Source organism: Sphaerodactylus townsendi, linkage group LG01 (genome assembly GCF_021028975.2).
Source record: "Sphaerodactylus townsendi isolate TG3544 linkage group LG01, MPM_Stown_v2.3, whole genome shotgun sequence".
NCBI classification, from domain to species: domain Eukaryota; kingdom Metazoa; phylum Chordata; class Lepidosauria; order Squamata; family Sphaerodactylidae; genus Sphaerodactylus; species Sphaerodactylus townsendi.
Genome location: NC_059425.1, coordinates 174,078,789 through 174,100,660, shown reverse-complemented (window position 1 = coordinate 174,100,660; position 21,872 = coordinate 174,078,789). Strand labels below are relative to the sequence as shown.

The 21,872-nt window shown below is 46.9% G+C and overlaps 1 protein-coding gene across 1 annotated transcript; it reads left to right on the top strand.

Moving 5' to 3' along the window:
- The first annotated feature begins 209 nt into the window (after positions 1–209).
- LOC125439863 (kazal-type serine protease inhibitor domain-containing protein 1-like) lies at positions 210–21,486 on the top strand. Its single transcript, XM_048509172.1, has 4 exons — positions 210–669; positions 15,277–15,437; positions 20,164–20,308; positions 20,531–21,486. The coding sequence occupies exons 1-4, from the start codon at positions 210–212 to the stop codon at positions 20,656–20,658; spliced, it is 894 nt and encodes a 297-aa protein (XP_048365129.1). The 3' UTR covers positions 20,659–21,486.
- Positions 21,487–21,872: the final 386 nt, after the last annotated feature.

Genomic DNA, 21,872 nt, shown 5'->3' with positions numbered 1-21,872 from the left:
TGTGCCAAACAGCCCTTCTCCCTTTATTCGTGACTCTATAGGAGTGGCAAAGCAGGAGTCTGGTACTGATTTCTCTTTAAAAGACTGTGTTCACGCTGTTGGTTTATATTCCAAAATCCAGCCAGGGATGTGGCATGGTCTCTCCTCCCCTTCTCTCCTGGCCGTTCTCCAAAGATCTTTGCTTCTCACTCAGTGAGTCTTTTCTCAAGATGAAACCTCTGCTCGTTCCAGCTGTTTTGGTTGCTCTGATGCAGCTTGTTCAGGGCTTCCCCGTCTGGCACCACACAGGCTGGCTGCGATTGCTCAGAGAAGGGGACAGCTGTGGCAAGTGCGAGCCAGAACTGTGTGCCGTGCCGACCGACTGTCGTGCCGGAACCGTGTTCGACCCTTGCGGGTGCTGTCCCGAGTGTGCAAACTCGGAAGGACAAATCTGTGACCTGGACGCGAGGAGCAATTTCTACGGCCTCTGCGGAGACAACCTGGAGTGCCGGCTAGATGCTGAAGACATCAAATTTGGAGAAATCCCAGAACCGCAGTGCGTGTGCACATCTCAGGGAAGCGTTTGCGGACCTGAAGGGAGGACCTATGAGAACATCTGCCAGTTCCATGAAGCTTCTGCTGAAGGGAAGACAAATGGGAGCATAAAACACAAAGGACCCTGTGAATCAGGTAAGGAAATGCAAATGCAGAACTTCAGGGGTTTAAAGGCCCTTTCCCCACTCACCTTAAGCCCCGCGCTACTCTCCGCAAGTAGCGCGGGGTCCCATTGCACTCCCCACGTCAGGGGCGGCAACAGCGCAGCCGCCCCGACGCTGCCGCTCTTGCGCCCGCTCAGCGCGCGGCATCCCTGGCGCTGGCGAAAACGGCGCCTTTGGCAGAGCGCGGGGGCAGCGCAGGGTTGTGGGGACGCCCAGAAGCGCGCTAGGGATGCCGCGCGCTCAGAGCAGCGCGCAGCGACAGCGGCAGCAAGAGAAGTGGGGAAGGGGCCAAAGAGAGGACGTTTGTCAATGGGAATGTCACTCTCTTTCAATGCAAGGCTGTTTAGAATTACTCTGGTCAAAGCTATTGAGTTCAGTGGGCTTAGACTGGAGTAGACTAGGATAGCACTGCAGGTCTAGCCAGTGGAGTGTAGTAATGAATGTGGAGACCTAGGCCATGGAGACTCCTGGGTGACGTTAGGTAGGTCACGTCTTCATAACTTGACTCATAGGGTTATTGTGAAGATAAAATGTGGGAAGGGGGAATGCTATATACCAGTGGTGGCGAACCTTTGGCACTCCAGATGTTATGGACTACAATTCCCTGGCCATGCTGGCAGGGGCTGATGGGAATTTTAGTCCATAACATCTGGAATGCCAAAGGTTCGCCATCACTGCTATATTGCCTTCCTTCTTTGGAGGAAGGGTGGGATAAAACTGTGGTAGAGCTCCAACAGTAGCACTGCAATTCACTTATGAGAGCTGAGAAGATGGGCAAAGTGCTATACAAATCTGTAGGTAGATTGGCCTATCTCAGTGGTGGAGGTTATTTTGTCTTGAGTGAAAAGAAGAAGAGGAGTTTGGATTTATACCCCACCTTTCTCTCCTGTAAGGAGACTCGAGGTGGCTTACAAGCTCCTTTCCCTTCCTCTCCCCACAACAAACACCTTGTGAGGTAGGTGGGGCTGAGAGTGTTCAGAGAGAACTGTGACTAACCCAAGGTCACCCAGCAGGAATGAAGGAGTGTGGAAACACATCTGGTTCATCAGATAAGCCTCTGCCACTCAGGTGGAGGAGTGGGGAATCAAACCCAGTTCTCCAGATTAGAATCCACCTGCTCTTAACCACTATACCATGTTGTCCTTCTGCCCAATTTTTGTTTCTAAATCTGACATTTCAACAGACAATTGTTTTCGTTCGCAGCAACGAGAAGTTCCTAATAAAGTATCTCATGTGGCATTAAACCTTTGAAAATGAACCCCCCCCCATCTCATGATAATACTTGCAAGCTTGCTAAAACAAACAAAAAAACTTTTAAGATGCCACGATCAGTATGCTCAAGCATTTCTGTGGTCCTGAATATAGCAGTTCTCATTGTGGCATCCTAGTGGCTTGTAAAGTCTATATTAATTCACAGCTTGTAAGTAAAGTTTCCCCTTCAGTTGTGTCTGACTCTGGGGTACCACTGCAAGCAGTGATTTTATAGGCAAGCCGTTTTTGTGGGGTAGTTTGCCATTGCTTTCCATGGCTATTCTTTACCCCCTTGCTATGAGCTAGGTACTCATTTACTGACCGAGAGTGGATGGATGGCTGAGTTGACCATGAGCCAGCTGCCAGGATATCTGACCCACAGGGGGCTCGAACTCCTGACTGTGTGAGTGGCAGTGCAAGCACTTAACCACTACGCCACGTGGCTCTTCACAGCTTGTACTATTATATTAATTCACTTCTATATTAATTCACTGGTACTTCTCCTGTCATTAATGAATGGCAGGATCAAAGGCATCAACAAAGGCAAGGCAAGATTTGAGTCCAGTAACACACTCCTTTTCTTAGGGAGCTTTGACCCTTGAAATATTATATCCTGGGAAAACTTTGTAGATCTTTAAAGAACTACTGGACTCGAATATTTGCTCTTGTATTGCAGAGCGACTCGGCTACCCACCTCAAACTATCTTTGTGAAAGGCAAAGCAAGGAATTTTCATTATTTATTTTTTTGGACATCCCTTTACCAAGGTTTTCAGGATACTCACATTCATGGAGAAAAAAAATAACAACAGAGAATAGCTTGGAGAGCCCTTGTGCAGTGATCGAGTTTTCACGCGAATGAAGGATTTCAAAGCTGAAGAGAGTGCTCGCAAAGTTGAGAATTCCCAGCAGTAATAATTGTATTTTTTAAAAATCTACACACTGATGCATACTGTCTTTGAAATATAAGGTCTGAGAAATCTCTTACAGCCTGATGAGCTCTTACTGTTCCACCCAGGAAGGCAACTTTGGCATGCAACTTCCCTGCAAGTGAAAAACAGAAGGAAAAAACAGCCAACCAAAAATGACAATAGAATGGGAACATCGGCGCTTAGCTCACTGACAACTTTATAGCATGATGGGCAGATGATTCATTCCTCAGCAGTTAGCATAATCTGTTCACACATTTCCCAGCAATTTAACATAGTTTCTGGAAGAGATCCAAACAGTACATTGCTCTGAAGCCAGACATGCAACAGAGAAAAAAGAAATTCGCACAGAAGGCGTACCCAAGTTTTCCAGTGCTCACACAATGCCAGGTTCATAGGCTCCTTGGTTATTTTTTTTTAAACTTTGGCATATATGTACTTGCATTAAGTCTTCCTGGGAAGTTTCATGGTGTGCGTGGATCATGATGGTTTGCTAATGCAATAATTAAGAGGAATCCCCAATACAGAAAGCAAAGGGATAGAGTCAAGCCCAGAGGTCACCTAAATGGGGACTCTAAATAAATGGTCGTCCAGTTAGATAGCAATTGGCAAATCTTCCTGTAACCGGGAGAGGGTCCTACTGCATGGGGCTGATTATCTCCCAGTTTGTGCCTTGGCTACTTTCCACGTGGGGAAGTGATTCTCCGTGTAACTCTCCTGCTGGCTTTAAAAACAGAGGCATTCGCAATGGCAGTGGAGCATCCACATGACGGTTTTTGAGTGCCACACAGAGGCGTACCGGGGGGAAATGACACCTGAGGCAACACCTGCACAGGGCACTCCCCCATGTGCCCCCACAGCCCCCCTGTGCCCCACTTACCTTAGCTGGAGGAGGGCGGTGGTGGTCCTGGGCAGTCTGGTGGGGCTAAGCTGGGCTGGACCTGGCAGGGTCAGGAGCCTGCTGTGGACTCCTGGGCACCCCCATGTGATCTAATCGGTGGCACCCAGGGTCAACTGACCCCCCCTATCCCTCTGGCAGATACGCCACTGGTGCCACCCCAAGCCAGTCTGCTCAGAATCTTACTGCAGTCAATCAGTAGGGTTAACTCCCAGGAAAGTGTTCTTAAAATGACATAGTTCCCCAAGTTTCCCTTGCTGTAGCCCCTGCACCCTGACTGTAATTTCTCTCCCCACATCACGAACACACAGGCGGGCTTTTTCTTGCCTTTAAAAAAACCAGCAATTGCTAAGGCACTATAGCACAACAACATAATAACCATGGTTTGCCACAATCCTCTTGAGTCCTCCTGTTTTTGCTTCTGACGCACCCTTTCCCCTTACTTCTTACTTCCCCTTGTCTAGCTTACCTCTTACATTTGTTTGTTTTTTAAAAACAAGAACAGGGATGTCAGAGGGAATTGTGGCACTAGATGGTTATAGCCTTATAGTGGCATGTCTGTTTCTGATTTTTTTTCCTTTTAAACAAAAAAGCCCTCTTGTGGTGGTTGAGGGTGGTGGCTGCAGAAGACCAAAGTAAGAAAAACGACGCCGATACGGGTGTACCTTCTCATCTACATGACATGCAAAGATGCATTAACTTAAATCTTTTAAGATTTTCTGCTGACTTTTAAAAATCAATAATGTCTTAGAACTCAGTTGATTGTATAATGATTTGAGACGCTGTCTACCAGATTCTCTGAATTTCAGTTTCAATTGTTTAAGTGAGGCACTAGCTGTTTTCATTGCAGAAATAGTAGGGCTTTTTTTGTTTAAAAGAGAAAAAATCAGAAACAGACGCTCCAAGGTAGTGCATTTCAATGTCGAACAGCCCTTACTGTCAGGAAGTTTTTCCTGATGTTTAGGTGGAATTTCTTTTCCTTCACCTTGAACCCATTATTCTCGGTCCTAGTCTCTGGAACAGCAGAAAACAAGCTTGCTCCCTCACCAACATGACATCCCTTCAAATATCTAAGCGTGGCTATCATGTCACCTCTTAACGTTCTCTTCTCTTCACTAAACTAAACACACCCAACTCCCTAAGTCTCTCCTCGTAGGTCATGGATTCCAGACCTTTTACCATTTTTGGTTGCCCTCCTCTGGACCAGTTTCAGCTTGTCACCATCCTTCTTGCATTGTGGTGCCCAGAACTGTACACAATATTCCAGGTGAGGTCTATCCAATGCAGAGTAGAGAGTTCAGGGAAGGCAGAGAGGCATGGAAAACGTCTTAAAGTGACAGCTGTGAAGCCATTTTAAAAAGATTTCAGCCTATAGGATCATTTTAAAGGGGATTCACTGAAATTTTTTTGAGGCTGAAAATAAAATGTTTTCAGAACCAAAGGGGGGAAAATACAATGCGGAACTCGGTGGAAGGAATGTTTTATTTGCTGCCTCAAAACATTTTAAAAGATTTGTGCAGAAAGGGTCTGGGTCTCTCAGATAGTCTGATTAATTACTATACCATGTTGGATCTTGCTTCAAAATTAGATATAAATCCTTTTCAGATATTACTGGTGCATATACCAGACGTCTGATATGCATCCTCCCAATATATGTGACTGCCATGTTGTGTGAACATGGGTGACACATGTGTCTACACAGTGGTGGGATCCAAAAATTTTAGTAACAGGTTCCCATGGTGGTGGGATTCAAACTGTGGCGTAGCGCCAATGGGGCTGGGCGGGACGCACGCACGGGACACGATGGTCGGCATTCGAGCGGGCGGGGCATTCCTGGGCGAGGCTGTGGCAAGGACGCAGCCGCTACGCCGGTCCTTGGGCGGGAAACAAATGCACGCAGGCGCAGGCTGCTACACATGCTGGTGCACCTCCTGCTAGATGGCTTCAAGTTCTGCGCACTACTGCTGAGAGGAGGGGCGTAACTAAGGCAAAAATCACGTGGCAAAATCACCAATTAGTAACCCCCTCTCAGCACACACAAATAATTAGTAACCTACTCTCGGGAACCTGTGAGAACCTGCTGGATCCCACCTCTGTATCTACACTATATACAATCAGATCCTTGACTTTTTCAGGGGGCTTGTTTGTGTGTATCCAGGCTGGCTGTACACTGCCCCAGCTACCCCAAGAAAAATCCACCTATTATCATTATGTGTTGTTTGATTATCTGGTTGTCATCTGCTAGAAATCCAAATCACAATGTTTTGTTTTTAAACACACATTGCCCCAAAACTTGAGGCAGGACCAAAGCGAGGGGGAAGTGCTGCATGCCCCTCCAAGCCCCCAGAACGCCCCGCCCCGCCCCACCATGACACCCTCCTGGAATGCCTCCGTGGGGTGTCCGCCTGGTGCGTCACTCTCTCTCCCTTGGCGCTACACCTCTGCCTTGAGGCAATTGGGAAGAAAACTCCTTCTCCTCCTCCCTACTGTGAAAGACAGCAATGCTATTCAAAAATACTGTGTGTGGGCTGTTTGTGTGTGTGCTTTTGGTTAAATGGCAAGAAAAGGATGGTTCACCGTAACAATGGTTGTACTTTTTCATTCTCTGCATCTCTGACACTTCTCAATTATTATTGATCAACAGTTAGTTTTTGATGGGCTCAAAGGATTAGATTCACTCCCTCTAGTGGCTAGATTAAATATAAATATATATTTTTAAAAATCCTTTCTGTGAATTTTTCTCTACCATGATCACAATCATTCTAGTTGATCCAATATTTGACAAATTTAATCTGAATGTAGATTTTTTTTTAGAACAGCACCAAGCCTTTATTGGCATATAAGACAATACAGGTAAAATACAGAGAAAAAACAGATTTAAAACGATCCCCTAAGAGAATGATAACAAAGAATCTCTTAATAACAGAGTGACACAGCAAAGTTAAAAAACAGAACTATCCAGTGGTGGGATCCAGAAATTTTAGTAACAGGTTCCCCCAAAAAAAATGCGGTGAGTAGTGGATTCAAAATGTGGCATAGTTTCAATACGTGGCTGGGCTGGGGACAATAGGGGCGTGCATAGTCGGCATTCCGAGGCGGGGCATTCCTGGGTGGGGCTGTGGCAAGGACGCAGCCGCTGCACCAGTCCTTGGGCGAGAAAAGAATGCACTCAGGCGCAGGCTGCCACGCACGCCGGTGCACCTCCTGCTAGACTGCCTCAAGTTCTGCGCGCTACTGCTGAGAGGAGGGGCGTAACTAAGGCAAAAATCACGTGGCAAAATCACCAATTAGTAACCCCCTCTCGGCACACACAAATAATTAGTAACCTACTCTCGGAAACCTGTGAGAACCTGCTGGATCCCACCTCTGGAACGATCCTTTAGGGTGTATAATTTCTAGTAAAAACTTGGCCACCAATTCACAAACTACAAAATCAGGGTTATTTAGTAAGTATAAGATCTTTTGAGTATCTGAAATCCTGTCACAGTTCAAGGGAAGAGCATTTGCATATTTCCCCCTAATTCCCTCATCTTTAGTGCAATGGAAGAGGGAATTGATTAAAGATTCCAGTTGATTTAGAGTTACAGGAGCAGAATCTCTTCGCGCTCTCTATTTTTAAAAATCTACCATATAGCAGCGCTGAATGAATGTGGAACTGAGAATAGCATTGAAATTAGAATGTGCCCCTTGGGGGGAAAAAAGCATAATGACTTGAATAGCTTGATCAAAATGAAAATTATAAAATCGAACTTCATGCCTAACTCAAATGGTAGTAAATTGCGTTTGCTGTTACAATTGTCCTTCATGCTGGGTTCAAAATTAACAGCTACTGTTCAAAGGTTGGGGGTGGGGTGGGACTTGAGCAGAAACAGATGGAAAGTTCTGTCTCATGAGCCACACCAGTGGTCAAAGAACAAAAACTGATATTTATTTTTAACAGCATCAAAACATTGTAACGGGGTGTGTGTGTGGTGAGGCTCCAGTCCTAAATTGAAGAGTGCCATTAGGTATAATTTAATTCTAAGATTTAAAAGACCCGGGTTCGAATTGCCACTCTGCCATGGAAGCTTGCTAGGTTATCTTGAGCAAGCCTCAGCGCTAAACTACTTTACAGGGTTGATGTAAGGATAAAATGGAGGAGAGAGGAACAGTGTTAGCTGCTTTGGGTCCCCATTGTAGACAAAGGTAGAGCCAGCGTGATGTGGTTAAGAGCAGGTGAACTCTAATCTAAGAGAACCAGCTTTGATTCCCCACTCCTCTACATGATCAATAGAGTCTTATCTGGTGAACCAGATTTGTGTGTTTCCCCACTCCTACATTCCTGCTGGGTGACCTTGGGCTAGTCACACGTCTCTCTGAACTCTCTCAGCCGCACCTGCCTCACAAGGTTTCTGTTGTGGGGACAGGAAGGGAAAGGAGTTTGTAAGCCCCTTTCAGTACCTTTATAGGACAGAAAGGCAGGGTATAAATCCAAACTTCTTTTTCTTTTTCTTCATCATCATAAATGAAGTAATCCTATAACTCTGCTCCAAATTATACTCTTGGCCTTGGGGATGCAAATCTCAGCTTCACATTTATGTCCCTGTGGGCAAGTAACACTATAGCACGCCCTGAGGGAACGGGGGACTGTTGCCAACCTTCAGTTGGCACCTGGAGAACTCCTTAACTTACTACTGACCTCCAGGCTACAGAGATCTGTATCCCTGAAGAAAATGGCAGCTCTAGAGGGCAAACTGCAACGGCACAGCCCCTGTTGAGATTCTGCTCCCAAATCTCTAGCAAATTCTCAGTCTATTGTTAGCACTCCTAGAAGCGAAGGAGAAAAGGGAGCAGTCCTAAGAGAAGTTGACAGGAAGGAGTCATCATGGAGCAGGAAGTGGATTATAGGTATGGTTGCCAGCTTCAGGTTGGGAAATACCTGCCCCTGGCCACTCTAGACCCATAGGACATCTACTCCAGCATCCTGCTTTCCACCACATTGGCCAGCTAAAATGTCCCCTGGAGGCTTACAAGCAGAGTATGAAGGCATGAGCCTTTCTTGCTTGTAGTCTAGCATCTACTATTTGCAGGCATCTAATATTTGCATGCCTGTTTCCTTTGAACATTGTCACAAATAGGGTCATAGCTGGTGTTAAGCCAAAGGTCACGGCAGATGCCTTTGCCTGTCAGGATCAGGGCTGGCCTGGTTTGTCTGTTAAACGTGTCCAGAGACCCAGAATAGAGAGGGATGAGGATCAAAAAGGTAATCGTAGATCTAGTGGAAAGTGCTATCAAGTCGTAGGTGACTGATGGTGACCCTGTAGGGTTTTCAAGGCAAGAGACTAACAAGGGTGGTTTGCGATTGCTCGCCACTGTGTCATGTCCCTGGTATTTCTTTTGTGGTCTCCCCTCCAGATACTAACCAGGGTTAACCTTAGCTTAGTTTTGTTGGAATAGTCTAACAGATTCTAACCCGTATCAATGGATAATGTGCGTTAGAATGAGAAGTGTCTCAGAATGGCAGGAATGTCCAACTGAATACTGATGTGAAGCTGTTGTTCAAAGATGGAGTGTATTGGCTGAAGGCTGGCAGGTATTCATATGCATGAGCAATCTGTAATCCTCTTTTTTTTTAAAGTGTACTTTGTTATGATAAAAACTAGCAAGATTGAACTAACACCGAAGGCATCTGAGCATGGAGAACTTAGTATAGTGTTTGAAGTAATCAGATGAGTAGCCAAAAATATGCACCTTTATCAAGTAGGACAGTTAACCATGGTTAATGGACTCAAGTAGGACAGTTAACCATGGTTAATGGACTCACAAAGACACTTTGATGGACTGAAATAATTGCCCCCTTTAATTATCGATGCAGAAATAACAGATGGCATTCTTTTGCTGACAGCTAGTGGTTAGAGTGGTGGACTCTTATCTGGAGAACCCAGTTTGACTGCCCATTCCTTTGCATGAAGTCTGCTGGGTGACTTTGGGCTAGTTCTCTCAGAACTCTCTCAGCCTCACCTGCCTCACAAGGTGCCTGTTGTAAGGGGGGGAAGGGGATTGTAAGCTGCTTTGAGACGCTTTAAAGGGAGACAAAAGTGGGTATAAAAAACCAACTCTTCTTCTTCTAATCAGTGCTGATGAATCAAACTGTTGTGTTGTAACAGAAGGATAAAATGGAAGCAAATATACTGTAATAGAATTACTTGAGTACTATACTCCCCCAACCCCCAATAAAAAGAATTCAAACCATTGTTGCAGTGTACCTTTTGCCAGGAGATTAATGATCTGATATAGAAAAACTGACTGATACAGAAAAGTAACCCAGGACTTCTTTAGTCCATGCTTATAATTGAATCAGGCCTGACCAGAGTTATCCGGGTGTGTCACGACTGATGACCATGCATAGAAGTATCCAGTGGTGGAAATCAAATAATTTAACAACCAATTCTGTTGGTGGGATTTAAATAATTTAAAATTGGTTGTATACAAGAGGCATTTTAACAACCGGTTCTGCCGAAGTGGTGCGAACCTGCTGAATCCCACCACTGGAAGTATCCTATTTTTACAGGTCCACCAGATGGTTTTTGTAACATGTCTTGCAGAAAATGGTAAAGAAGCCCAGCCGTAATACATTGCAGAGTCCACAAGCTGTGTCCACAGTCCCCATCTGGTGTCTTGTGTTACATTTAGAGTTGTGGGATCTCCTCAATTTCCTCAGTGTACATTCGCTGATTGAGGTTGTGATTATGACAGCATTAATTAATTAATTAATTAATTATTTGAGGCTTTTATACCGCCCCATCCCCGAAGGGCTCTGGGTGGTGTACAACAGATAAAAGCAGCAATACAGAATTAAAACATTAAAAGCAGCGAACAATATTTAACAATCGTGCTGAATCGAGAAAAATAAGTGGCGTCCAACAGCTTAATTTTAAAATTCCCTCCCCACCCCCACCCCACCCCCCAGAGGGAGGCATGGCGGTCTCATTGGTTGGCAAATGACTCAGATGTCAGGGTCGGACGAGGGCCGCGAGGTGGGGCAACGCCATCAGCGGCCAGTACCTCCAAAGGCCCGGGCGAACAGCTCCGTCTTTACAGGTCTCCTGCGGAACTCACTGAGGTCCCGCGAGGGCCCGGCCCGCTGGAGGGAGAGTCATTTTCAGGCCGGGCCAGAGCCGGTAAAGGCCCCGGCCCGTGTGGAGGCCGGCCGCATCATTGAGGGGAGAGGAACCACCGAATAAATTGGCCTCTAGCCAACGGAGAGGCCGTGCAGGGACATACCGGGTGATGCGGTCTCAAGATACGATGGTCCCAGGCCGCATGTAAGGCCTTTAAAGGTTAATACCAACACCTTGAAAATGATCCGAAACTTCTACTGGAAGCCAGGCGCAGCTACGTAATATAGGCTGGATATGGTCCCAGGTGGCGCTTACTCATCAGGCAAACGCTGCCGCCGCATTTAGCTGCACCAGTTTTTAATCTCCGGATCAAGCTGCAAGGGAAGCGCCCGCGATAGAGCTGGGTAGTTACAATAGCTCTAATCTGGTAGGTTTAATTCATTGCGCGGGATCACGTGGCTAGGTCCGGCTTGGGGAGAGGAAGGGAGCCAGCCATCGGGCCTGTCGCAGGTGGAAGAAAGTAGCCTGGAGTTGTATGGGCCACCTGGTTCCCCATTGAGAGAGACAAATCCAGGATTTCAGGCTGCGGACGCGACGAGGTCGGGCGCCTAATGTGGCCCCCTCCCACACCTCACGCTTAACTGGAAAAGCCCCTCCCTCTCGCAGCCGCTTTCAGAGGATCTCCTCGCTCTTCGATGGGTTCAGTTGTAACCTGCTCTGTCACTAACCAACCAGCAACCGCCTCCAAACAGTGCTGTAGAGCCGCAAGCGGCTGCTCCCTCCATCCACAGAGAATGAGCTTCGAGTGTCATTCTGCTGCATACTGATGACAAATCAGCCCAAAACGAAATCCGCGACCAGCTGAGCAAGGGTCGCGATATAGATAGAAGTTAAACAACAGCGGGATAATAGTGGCTCCCCTGGGGTACACCGCGACTGAAGCTGGCACTTCCCGAGGCCTGATCCCTGACCTCACTTGCTGATTCCCACCTCGAGAAACGAGACTATCCATTGAAGGACAGTGCCCCGTGACTCCAGAGGCGCCAGGCTGTGGGTCAAAAGGTTATGATCGACTCATATCAAATGCTGCGTAAGGATCTAACAACACCAGCAGCGCCGACCTCGTGCCGGTCAAGCTGGATAATGGATGTGTATTCTGTGACGGCGACGCAGAACAGTTCTCGGCCCCATGCCCAGCACGGAAGCCGGATTCTGGAAGGGTCAGAAAGCCGATGTGCGCCTATCCTGGTAGAAAGCCTTTGAAGCTGCTCCAGATTTCCATTCATTTCCTCTCTCAATTACCTTCCCAGAAACGCCAAAGATTCAAACGGGGCTGTAATTTCGGGCTTCAGATCACTCGGATCTAACGATGGTCTTTTTTTTTTTAAGAGTGGTGTGGATCCACTGCCTCCTTTCAACTCCATCCGAAGACTCCTTTGCCTGCTGGTTTACTGTTGGCGTTATAATTTCAACAGCCAATGGGGTCGTCAGCTCACCGGCAAGCTTTAACAATGCCAGGACGGGCACGGATCCAGAGGACAGGTAGTAGGTCTGAACAGCAGCTCGTTAGGCCCTGTCGACAGCGGCTTCAGAGAGCAGGGAGAACTGAGCCAAACAGAGGCCTTGAAGACGCGGCAAGGGAGTCTCCAGTTCACCTCATTTCAGGGCAACCGTGGGTGGAAGGTCATGGCGGAGCTGATGCAAATCCTTATCCGCAAAAGCTCATGAATGCCTCTGCCAGCTGATATCCAATTGAGGATTTGATGATCTCTCCCGGATAAGGAGGTCAATGACCCTAATTATAATGAACAATTGCGCTTGGCATGGAGCTAGCGACGCCAGGGAGGGAAGAGAAGAAAACCCTCTTCGTCTTCCTTCTCAAGCCGGCCATCTCATAGGCTTTCATAAACGGCCCCTATAAGATGTTCACAAGAACTTCGCCACGGAAGTTTTCCTCCACACTCGCCTTCCCAGACGCTTCTAAGTCCCTCAAGCTTTCATCCAGCCGTGAGCGATTCCTCTGTATACCATGGAGCGCGCAGGGAGCGGGGACATAGAGGACGCCGGGGGGCAACAACATCGATGGCATCGGAGAGCCAGGCATTCCAGTCCTCTACCTGCTCATCGAGTGTGCTGGCAGGTTCAGGGTCCCGAAGAGCATTCAGGAAACCAAGTGGATCCATAAGTCTCCACGGGCGGGCATAAATCGGCCCATCGCCTAGACAGGGGTGGTGTGGCAAGTCCACCCGGACCTTCAAGGCATAATGGTCGGACCATGGCACTCTATCGATAGAGGATACGACCAAATTTATCCCCGACCCAAAGACCAAATCCACCATGTGCTCCCGACTTCATGGGTGGGGCCAAAGTTTATTAGGGAGAGGCCTAGCGTCGCCATGGATGACACTAGGTCCGCGGCCGCTGTACATGAGGCGGGGTCGACATGGACGTTGAAGTCACCCAAGACAACAAGTCTGGGAAACCGCAACGCCCAGTCCGACACCACCTCCAGCAGCCGCGACAGGCTGCCTCCTGGTGCGCTTAGGGCTTAACCGCGTACACCAGGAGATGCTGAGCCAACCTCTTCGGAGGCCAATCTCACTCCAGGCTTCCACACACTCCATGTCATGCCATCTCCTCGGACGCAGGGACTTCGCCCTAAAGGGAATGGACTCTACCGGATGAACAAAGCGACACCGCCTCCCCGGCGCTGTGTTCGCTGGATCGGGTGAAGGCGCTGAAACCGGCGCGACTCTCGCCCCATAGCATGCACACGGGTCTCAAGCCTTTCTCGCTGCACCCAGGTTTTCGCTGCGATACATGCCAGGCCCGTCTGGTGGCCCGAGGAAATCTCGGAGCACCGCGGTCTTCTTATTGATGGACCTGGCATTAATTAACACCAAAGACGCTGGCTGCAGAGTGTCCCTGAACCCAAACCACCATCGCCTCGGATAGGTCTGAGGTCAGGAAGGCTATGGATCGAGCATAAACTATGCCATTCTCGCATGCGCCGCCTTTCTATCATATACGCCGTCTACCGCAATATCTCGGCCCGAGCCGAAAATCTGCAATAGGACCCCCAGCCCCAAGGTGGGTGCCCCCCATAACTCTGGCTCACCAGCCTCCTCCCTCTTGCCTGCAATGTAAGCTTCTACCCAATGTCCCCACTAAATAATCCAGCTCAGCTGGCTAAATTAATCTTATCTATCAAATCCCAGTCTAAGCTCACTAAAAAATTTTTTTCATACAAATGCTGGTGGGCTATCTACAGTTTATACTATGAAACAGTCTGTAACGGTCGAATTAAAGCAATCTGGTGCAATCTGATTATGGCACTTACTGATTATGGCTTTACTTCCCCCTCTCCCATTTTTCCGATCTGAAGGGGGCACTGTTTGGGTGGGCCTATTGGGCAGCCTGTGGGTATACCTATAGATTTTCCTATTCTGTCAAATAGGATAATGTTGTTGGAAGTGAAGAACTTTGTGCTGTCTCTTAATCTTAGACTTCAAGAGGAGTACTTGACTGGAGAGTCATGGAGATAGAGGGGTCAAGACACGGTGCATCCTTTGCCACTATCCCTTTGGAGCAAACCCTCCAGGAAATGTATCCTTTCCACTTTTTCCACTTTCTGTCCATGCAATTTCCCATCCTGCAACCACAAGACCAGGACACAGCTCCTTTATCTTCCTCAGTCCTAGTTACTTAAGACTACAACAGGAAACTATATTTACGCCATCCTTTCCAGAAATGGACTTCCTATAATAAACAAAGTATATTAGCTTGAATAGATAAAAGCCCTGAATTACTTTGTCCCTGCACACACAGAGACAAGATGGGCTTTGCTGCACACAATAGTTTTTGTACACTGTGCTTAATTTCCTGGTCCATAAGCTAACAGGTTGGAGGGACCCAGATTCTGAATCCAACACATTTCCCCATGGAGGAGACTGAAGCTCCTTCATGTACAACAGTCTTGATCTGAACTGGAGAGTGGGCATGTAGTAACAGAAGAGAACTTGCAATTCACATCTGGCCATTACATTGGGCACAAGATGGGTACCCTGGACCAAACCTGTGTATTTTGTAATGTGCCAGTTTGTGCGGAACCAACTCCCAAGATCAGCCATTCGGAGAGAGAAATTGTTGTGGGACACTTTTGACTATGCGAACCCTCTGTAATATATTCTTATGTTTTGTGCTTTAGAGCATTGAAATCAGCATAGTTTCCAGGTTATAACACAGTCCCGTTGGTTAATAATCCAAAGCCTCCCTTTGGTTGGCACGTAAGTGGTTAAAGGGAGGTTCTTTTTATTCTTCAACAAGACAAAACAACAACACCCCAATAAACAAAAACCCAAACCCCTCTGTTTGACAAGCCTCTCAAATTTATCTATTCCAGCTCCTTTTATTTCTTTGCCACCTCGTGATATCCAGAATTTCACAGGAAACGACATCATTTTTGGTTGCGAGGTGTCTGCGTACCCCATGCCACACCTTGAGTGGAAGAAGAAAGGACACAAAATGTTTTTGCCAGGAGACGATGCTCACATTTCAATTCAGGTATACATTGTAAAGTGGAGAGGGTCACTCTGGGACCAATTTCCTGGGTGCAACTATCGAGTGACACAGGGTTTGATCTAGATTAAGTCAAGTCCCACTGATTCTGTTGAGAAAGACAGTTTGGCTTGTGCCTCAGACTTCCCCACTGAGACTTAACTTTGCCTGTGGTAAAATGCTGATTCAGAAAATGTAGGCAATCCCTTATTTTAGGAGCAGGTCTTCACAAGGGAGGAGGAGGGAGGAGGAGGAGTTTGGATTTATATCCCCCCTTTCTCTCCTGTAAGAAGACTCAAGGTGGCTTACAAACTTCTTTCCCTTCCTCTCCCCACAACAGACACCTTGTGAGGTAGGTGGGGCTGAGAGAGTCCCAAAGAACTGTGACTAGCCCAAGGTCACCCAGCAGGAATGTAGGAGTGTGGAAACACATCTGGTTCACCAGATAAACCTCCACCACTCAGGTGGAGGATTGGGGAATCAAACCTGGTTCTCCAGATTAGCAGGCTCTTTCCTGCTCTCTCTATGTGGAAGCAGTTTGCATGTTTCACCCTTTAAAAATTCTTAACAGTATATTTTATTGCAGACAGGCGGTACAGTGTAGTGGTGAGTGTGTCAGATTGGGATCTGGAAGACTCACATCTAAATCTCCATTTTTGTACTGGAGGCTGCTTGGTGACCTTGAATCAGTCACTCTCAGCCTTGGGCCACTCCCCACTTACCTCTTCTGATTGCAACCCCGCAGCGACCCCGCGTAGAAAAGCCTCTGTGGCTTTTGACCACGGAGACATTTGTTTCCCACACTGTTCAGGCTCCCTGGCTTAGGCGAGAGGAGCGCCGAGGGAGAAGTGCTCCCCCAGACCTGCTCTTGTGGCCGCGCGCGCCCCCAGCCTGGCCCTCGCCTGCCCGCCCGCCTTCTTGCTCGCGCACTCACCGCGGCCCCCACCGACCTGCCAGGCTGTTGTAGTAGTCTGCCTCTGCTCGTTGCTGAGTCCGGCCGCGTTGTTGTCGCGGCGCTCCTCCTGGGCCAGCAGCAGCAGCAGCCCCTTCAGCTCCAGCAGCGCCCGGTGGTACTTGCCGCAGGGTTTTTGAAAATGCTGCTCTTTCTTGAGGACCTAATTTGCCGCGCGGCAAGGAGGTGGGAGAATGGCAAATTCCGGGCAGCTGCGCAGTGGGCACTGGTGACGTGGGGAACGTCCAGGATCCCCGTGTCTTTTAAAGAGGTGACCCCGCGGCTTATGGTGAGTGGGGAGTGGCCCCTAGTGTACCTCACAGGGTGGTTTTGAAGATGAATTGGAGGACAGGAGAATGATGTAAACCAATTTGGATCCCTGCTGAGAAGAAAGGTGGTATATAAATAAAGTAAATAATAATTAAAATAATTGTGATGGTGCATATTACAGAATAGCTGTTAACTGTAGTAACTTAGTGGCCTTTTCTGCGCAGATCACTGAACATGTTTTGAAAATGTTTTCAATGCCCCAGCTCCTTTGCCACGATTTAGGTCCAAACTCAACCCCCTGAAACAGTTCCAGGCTGTCATTATGTGATTCTTCCTTTTTGTTTTGAGTTCTGTGTTGAATCGATGCTTTAGTATCTCACAGCTCCTTGCTGCAATTCTGTACGCCTCCTGTAGTTGATGCCTTAATGTTTACCCCCCCCCCCCAGTGGTGGGATTCAAATAATTTAACAACTGGTTGTTTACAAGCACCATTTTAACAACCGCTTCTGCCAAAGTGGTGCGAAGCCAGAGGTGGGATCCAGCAGGTTCTCACAGGTTCCCAAGAGTAGGTTACTAATTATTTGTGTGTGCCAAGAGGGGGTTACTAATTGGTGATTTTGCCACGTGATTTTTGCCTTAGTTATGCCCCTCCTCTCAGCAGTAGCGCGCAGAACTTGAAGCAGTCTATCAGGAGGTGCACCGGCGTGCGTGGCAGCCTGTGCCTGCGTGTATTTGTTTCCCGCCCAAGAACCGGCGCAGTGGCTGCGTCCTTGCCACAGTCCCACCCAGGAATGCCTCACCCCCAGAATGCCCGGCCACGCCCCTGTCGTGCCCCCCCATCCCCATTGGCGCTACGCCACAATTTGAATCCCACCACCATGGGAACCTGTTACTAAAATTTTTGGATCCCACCACTGTGCGAAGCTGCTGAATCCCACCACTGCCCCCCCCCCCCCCAGAATTTTAAAAAACCTAAAATGAACAATCTGACAGGCAGGGAGCGGGGGAAAGGGGACGGAGGATGAGCTGGAAAAATGGTACTGAGGAGAAAATTCAGGGAAAGCAGAGAAGTGTGGAAAATGTAGTAAACAGATTGCACAGCAACAGAAAACCTAGACTGCAACTCTATTGCCACTCTTGAACCAACTGCCCGATTTCTGGGTGCTGTCATTACGATACGTTCTCAAATGCTTACCAATCTTAATTCAACGGTTTAACATTTTAGTTTCTTCATGCTGCATGTCTAAACAGATTTTTAAAATTAATTTAATTCCCAGTGTATAACAGATATGCCATTAAAGGTTTCATTTCATTTCATTTCAGAAAACCTTTTCAAAACATTGCAACCAGAGACTCGTTTTAAAAAGGATTCGTTTAAAAAGTTTTGAGGCTGCAAATAAAACATTCAAGGGTAGAAACCAGGTGGAACTCCACGGAGGAAATGTTTTATTTTCTGCCTCAGAACATTTTAAAAGGTCTGTGTGGAAACGGCCCGTGTCTGGCAAAACAGTTGTAAGTTGGATGGAAAAGCAGCAGCGTTTGGACTCACGCATTTACATTTACATGTGTATATTGTTTGCCAGAGTTAAGATGCATCTGTTCCCAACTCAGGTATTTAACAATACAACTGGGACAGGGCTTAACAAACCACTTGTCAATTGGAAATTTGTATATAAATAAATGTCTACCGGCATTTTTAATAAAAGTAGACAGAACCTCCGCCCTGTTTTGCATGTGTTAAGTCCCAATGTGCTATTTTGCAGAAATCACCCTGAAAAAAAAACGAAACCCCCCAAAGTGGTGGCAGGCTTCCACTGAGAAAAAAAGATCAAAGTAGATTCTACGGAATGCAATACCGGAAATGAGTTATAAAGCATAAAAAGGGATGCTACCTATGCTCTTTATAATACCTTTTTGTGTAGGAATAGCCCAGTGGAGTTCAGGGGCAATCTCGTATTCAACACAGGTGTTTGTTTCATTTCAAGCACATTGGGGATTTCAGAAACTAAGAAGAAGAAGAGGAAGAGTTTGGATTTATATCCCCCCTTTCTCTCCTGTAGGAGACTGAAAGGGGCTTACAATCTCCTTGCCCTTCCCCCCTCACAACAAACACTCTGTGAGGTGGGTGGGGCTGAGAGAGCTTGGAAAAGCTGTGACTAGCCCAAGGTCACCCAGCTGGCGTGTGTGGGAGTGTACAGACTAATCCAAATTCCCCAGATAAGCCTCCACAACTCAAGCGGCAGAGCTGGGAATCAAACCTCGTTCCTCCAGATCAGAGTGCACCTGCTCTTAGCCACTGCTCTTAGCCACTATGCCACTGCTGCTCTCTAAGACAGTTTTATGTTTGGTGACTTGAGGAAAATGACTGAGGTTACTGCAAACTTTCATGCTGTTTTTCTCTTATGATGACATTAATAACAGAGTCCTGAACTCTGAAGTACTCTAGCACAGGTGTGTGCACACACTAACAGAACTTTTAAGATAACACCACAGTATTTCCCAGAGGTGTGTGTGTGGGGGGGGATGGTGCCTGGGGCAACACCTGCTCTGGGTGCCCCTGCTCCCCTGTGCCCCACTTTCCTTAGCTGGCAAGAGGCTGCTGCGGGCTGCCCCTTGGCCTGGCCCCACCAGGCTGCTCCTTCAGTTGGCAGAGGCTCCGCTGGCTGAAGGGGCAGCTTGGCGGGGGTGGGGCTGAGGGGAGGGGAGGGGTGTGGGGCCGATTCTCCATCCCCACATGACCAGCTGACATGCACTCGGGGACATGTGACCCCACATGTCCCCGTGAGCACTCCGCCTCTGATATCTCCCTTAGAGTTGCCCACTTCCCAGTGGTTCCTGAAGATCTTCCAGAGTTACAACTGATGCCCAGGCTAAAAAGTCAGTTCCCCTGGAGAAAATGATTGCCTTGCAGGAGGGACTCTGGTGTTGCATCTGGATGAGGTTCCTCCGCTCCTGAAACCCCACCCCTCCCAAGCTCCACCTCAAAATGTCCGAGATGCTATCACCTGCAAAGGTAATATTAGGACTGGTACCAGAATGTCCCAGCCCTTGGTAAACAGGGAGAGTTGGAGGATACGTACACATGCTCCTGTGTCCCCAAAGCCATTGTGGCGTAGTCGTTAGCTACATAGGTGTCAAACTCACGGCCCTCCAGATGTTATGGACTACAGTTCCCATCATCCCCTGCCAGCATCAGTCCACAACATCTGGAGGGCCGTGAGTTTGACATCTGTGCGTTAGTATGTCAATCCAGGATCCCAGAGATCTGGGTTTGAAGCCCCCACCCTGTCATTAATGCTTACTGGGTGATCATGGGCTGGTCATCCTTTTCCTCAGTCTAACTTAACCCATAAGGTTGTTGTGAATTTAAAATTAGGAAGGGAGTGCCAGGTATGCCACCCTGAACTCCTTGGAGGAAAGATGGGGTAAAAATGTACTATGTAGAAGAAATCAGTAGACATGATGAGGATTTCATCCTAGAGATTTAGTGTTTGTCTTTGTTTTTCCCAGGCACGAGGTGGACCCCGAAAATACAGCATAACTGGATGGTTACAAATTCACGCAATCAAGAAGTCGGATGAAGGGGTCTACATATGTCAAACAAAAAACAAACATGGCTTTGCCTATTCATCTGCTAGGCTGGAAGTTATTGATGGTAAATCACTGCGTTAATACGTCATCTTTTGAAATAAGTTTCATATATAGTTTCATATATATAGACTGAGATCTAACATTAATCAATATGAGATCTTTGTTAAACAACCCAAACACTTGCATGTGAAAGGCCGCTATCCCTGAAAGGTAGCTGCTCCGTCACCTACAGATTTATTTTGTTTATTTGTTTTAATTTTTAAGCCTAGTTCTTCTTTCTCCGCAGATTCACACCCAGCATTTCAGAAATCTACTGGCAGCCAGACGACCTCCAGAAGTACAGGTTATGAAGACTATTTTGACCCTTCTGAAGACGAGGAGTCAGAATATGAATCTGGAGACTATGAAAAATGAAACATGGTCTGTGTCAGGGGATCTTTGTGTCCAGCCCTGGACTCTATCCTCTGTTTTTACTTGCACAACCTCACAAGTCACAACAAATGTTCATCTCAAATTCCAGAACTCATAAGTATTTTGTATTTTTTGTGGGCTCGATCACATTTTTCTGTAAATTACCAAAAGAAAACAGAGGAAACTGTGTTCACCACCATTTCTAATTCTGTCAGTAGCCATTTCTGTTCTTTATTTTGTACTCACTGTACTAGTTAGGAGGACATTTTTCCTAGGGTGCATATTATATAAATGAAATTCCTTGTTACTAGTTCTAGATTAAGCATATTTTTGTTAAAGGATCATCCTGGTCCTTTTGCATTAAAAAAAACCAAAGGCCATATTAAGGGGGAATGAAATACCACTTCTTTTGATGTTCTGAAAAATCAAGGACTCAATTGGACGGGAGACAAAAGAAGGACAATTCAGACCCACACATATTTTTGGAGATGGATCCCAAGTTGCACATACACACATTACTAGGCCAAGAGGGAATGGCATGTCAGCCCGCGTGATTAGCTTCAGTGAGATGTTTAGAGAAGATGAAGGGCAAATGTGGATCCACTGAACATCCACTCAGTATTTTACCATGAATTGTACTGTTGACAATTGAATTGTTGGATTGTCTTTTAATCCTTTAGCCTTCTCACTATACCTTATAGTGCTGTTTATCTAACTCTTCCAATTTTGTTCTCTGTCTGCTTTGTCCCCATCATCATCATCATCATCATCATCATCATCATCATCATCATCATCATCATCATCATCATCATCATCATCATCATCATCATCATCATCATCATCATCATCATCATCCCTGTGTTTCTTTTCTATGAAGCCATGACTTCACTGCATTTTTCTTGAATTCATCTTCTCACTGCATTCTTTCTCATTCTGCCCACTTCCTTCTTTGCCTCCATGCCCTTTCATTCCCACCACCAAATGGCCATATGCCGCTTTGCGTCCTGTGGATTCATTTTTATGACTTTGTGATTTAATTTATGTTGACTTGCAATCCCAATGCATGTAGGAACCTTTCCATGTGCATAGCGTAACCATAAAATTATTATAAACATTCCTTGTATTGGAATCATCAGATGAGCTGTGTGAACATTAGCTGTTTCAGTGTATTTGTAACAACTAAACTAGCATATGAGAGAGATGCTTGGATCTCGTCA

What these genes read in the sequence shown, in the direction of transcription:
- LOC125439863 (XM_048509172.1), top strand. Translation starts at nt 210, where the DNA reads ATGAAACCTCTGCTCGTTCCAGCTGTTTTGGTTGCTCTGATGCAGCTT. An exon ending in CAAAGGACCCTGTGAATCAG is followed by an intron (nt 670 to 15,276) that starts GTAAGGAAATGC and finishes TATCTATTCCAG; the next exon opens with CTCCTTTTATTTCTTTGCCA. An exon ending in ATGCTCACATTTCAATTCAG is followed by an intron (nt 15,438 to 20,163) that starts GTATACATTGTA and finishes TGTTTTTCCCAG; the next exon opens with GCACGAGGTGGACCCCGAAA.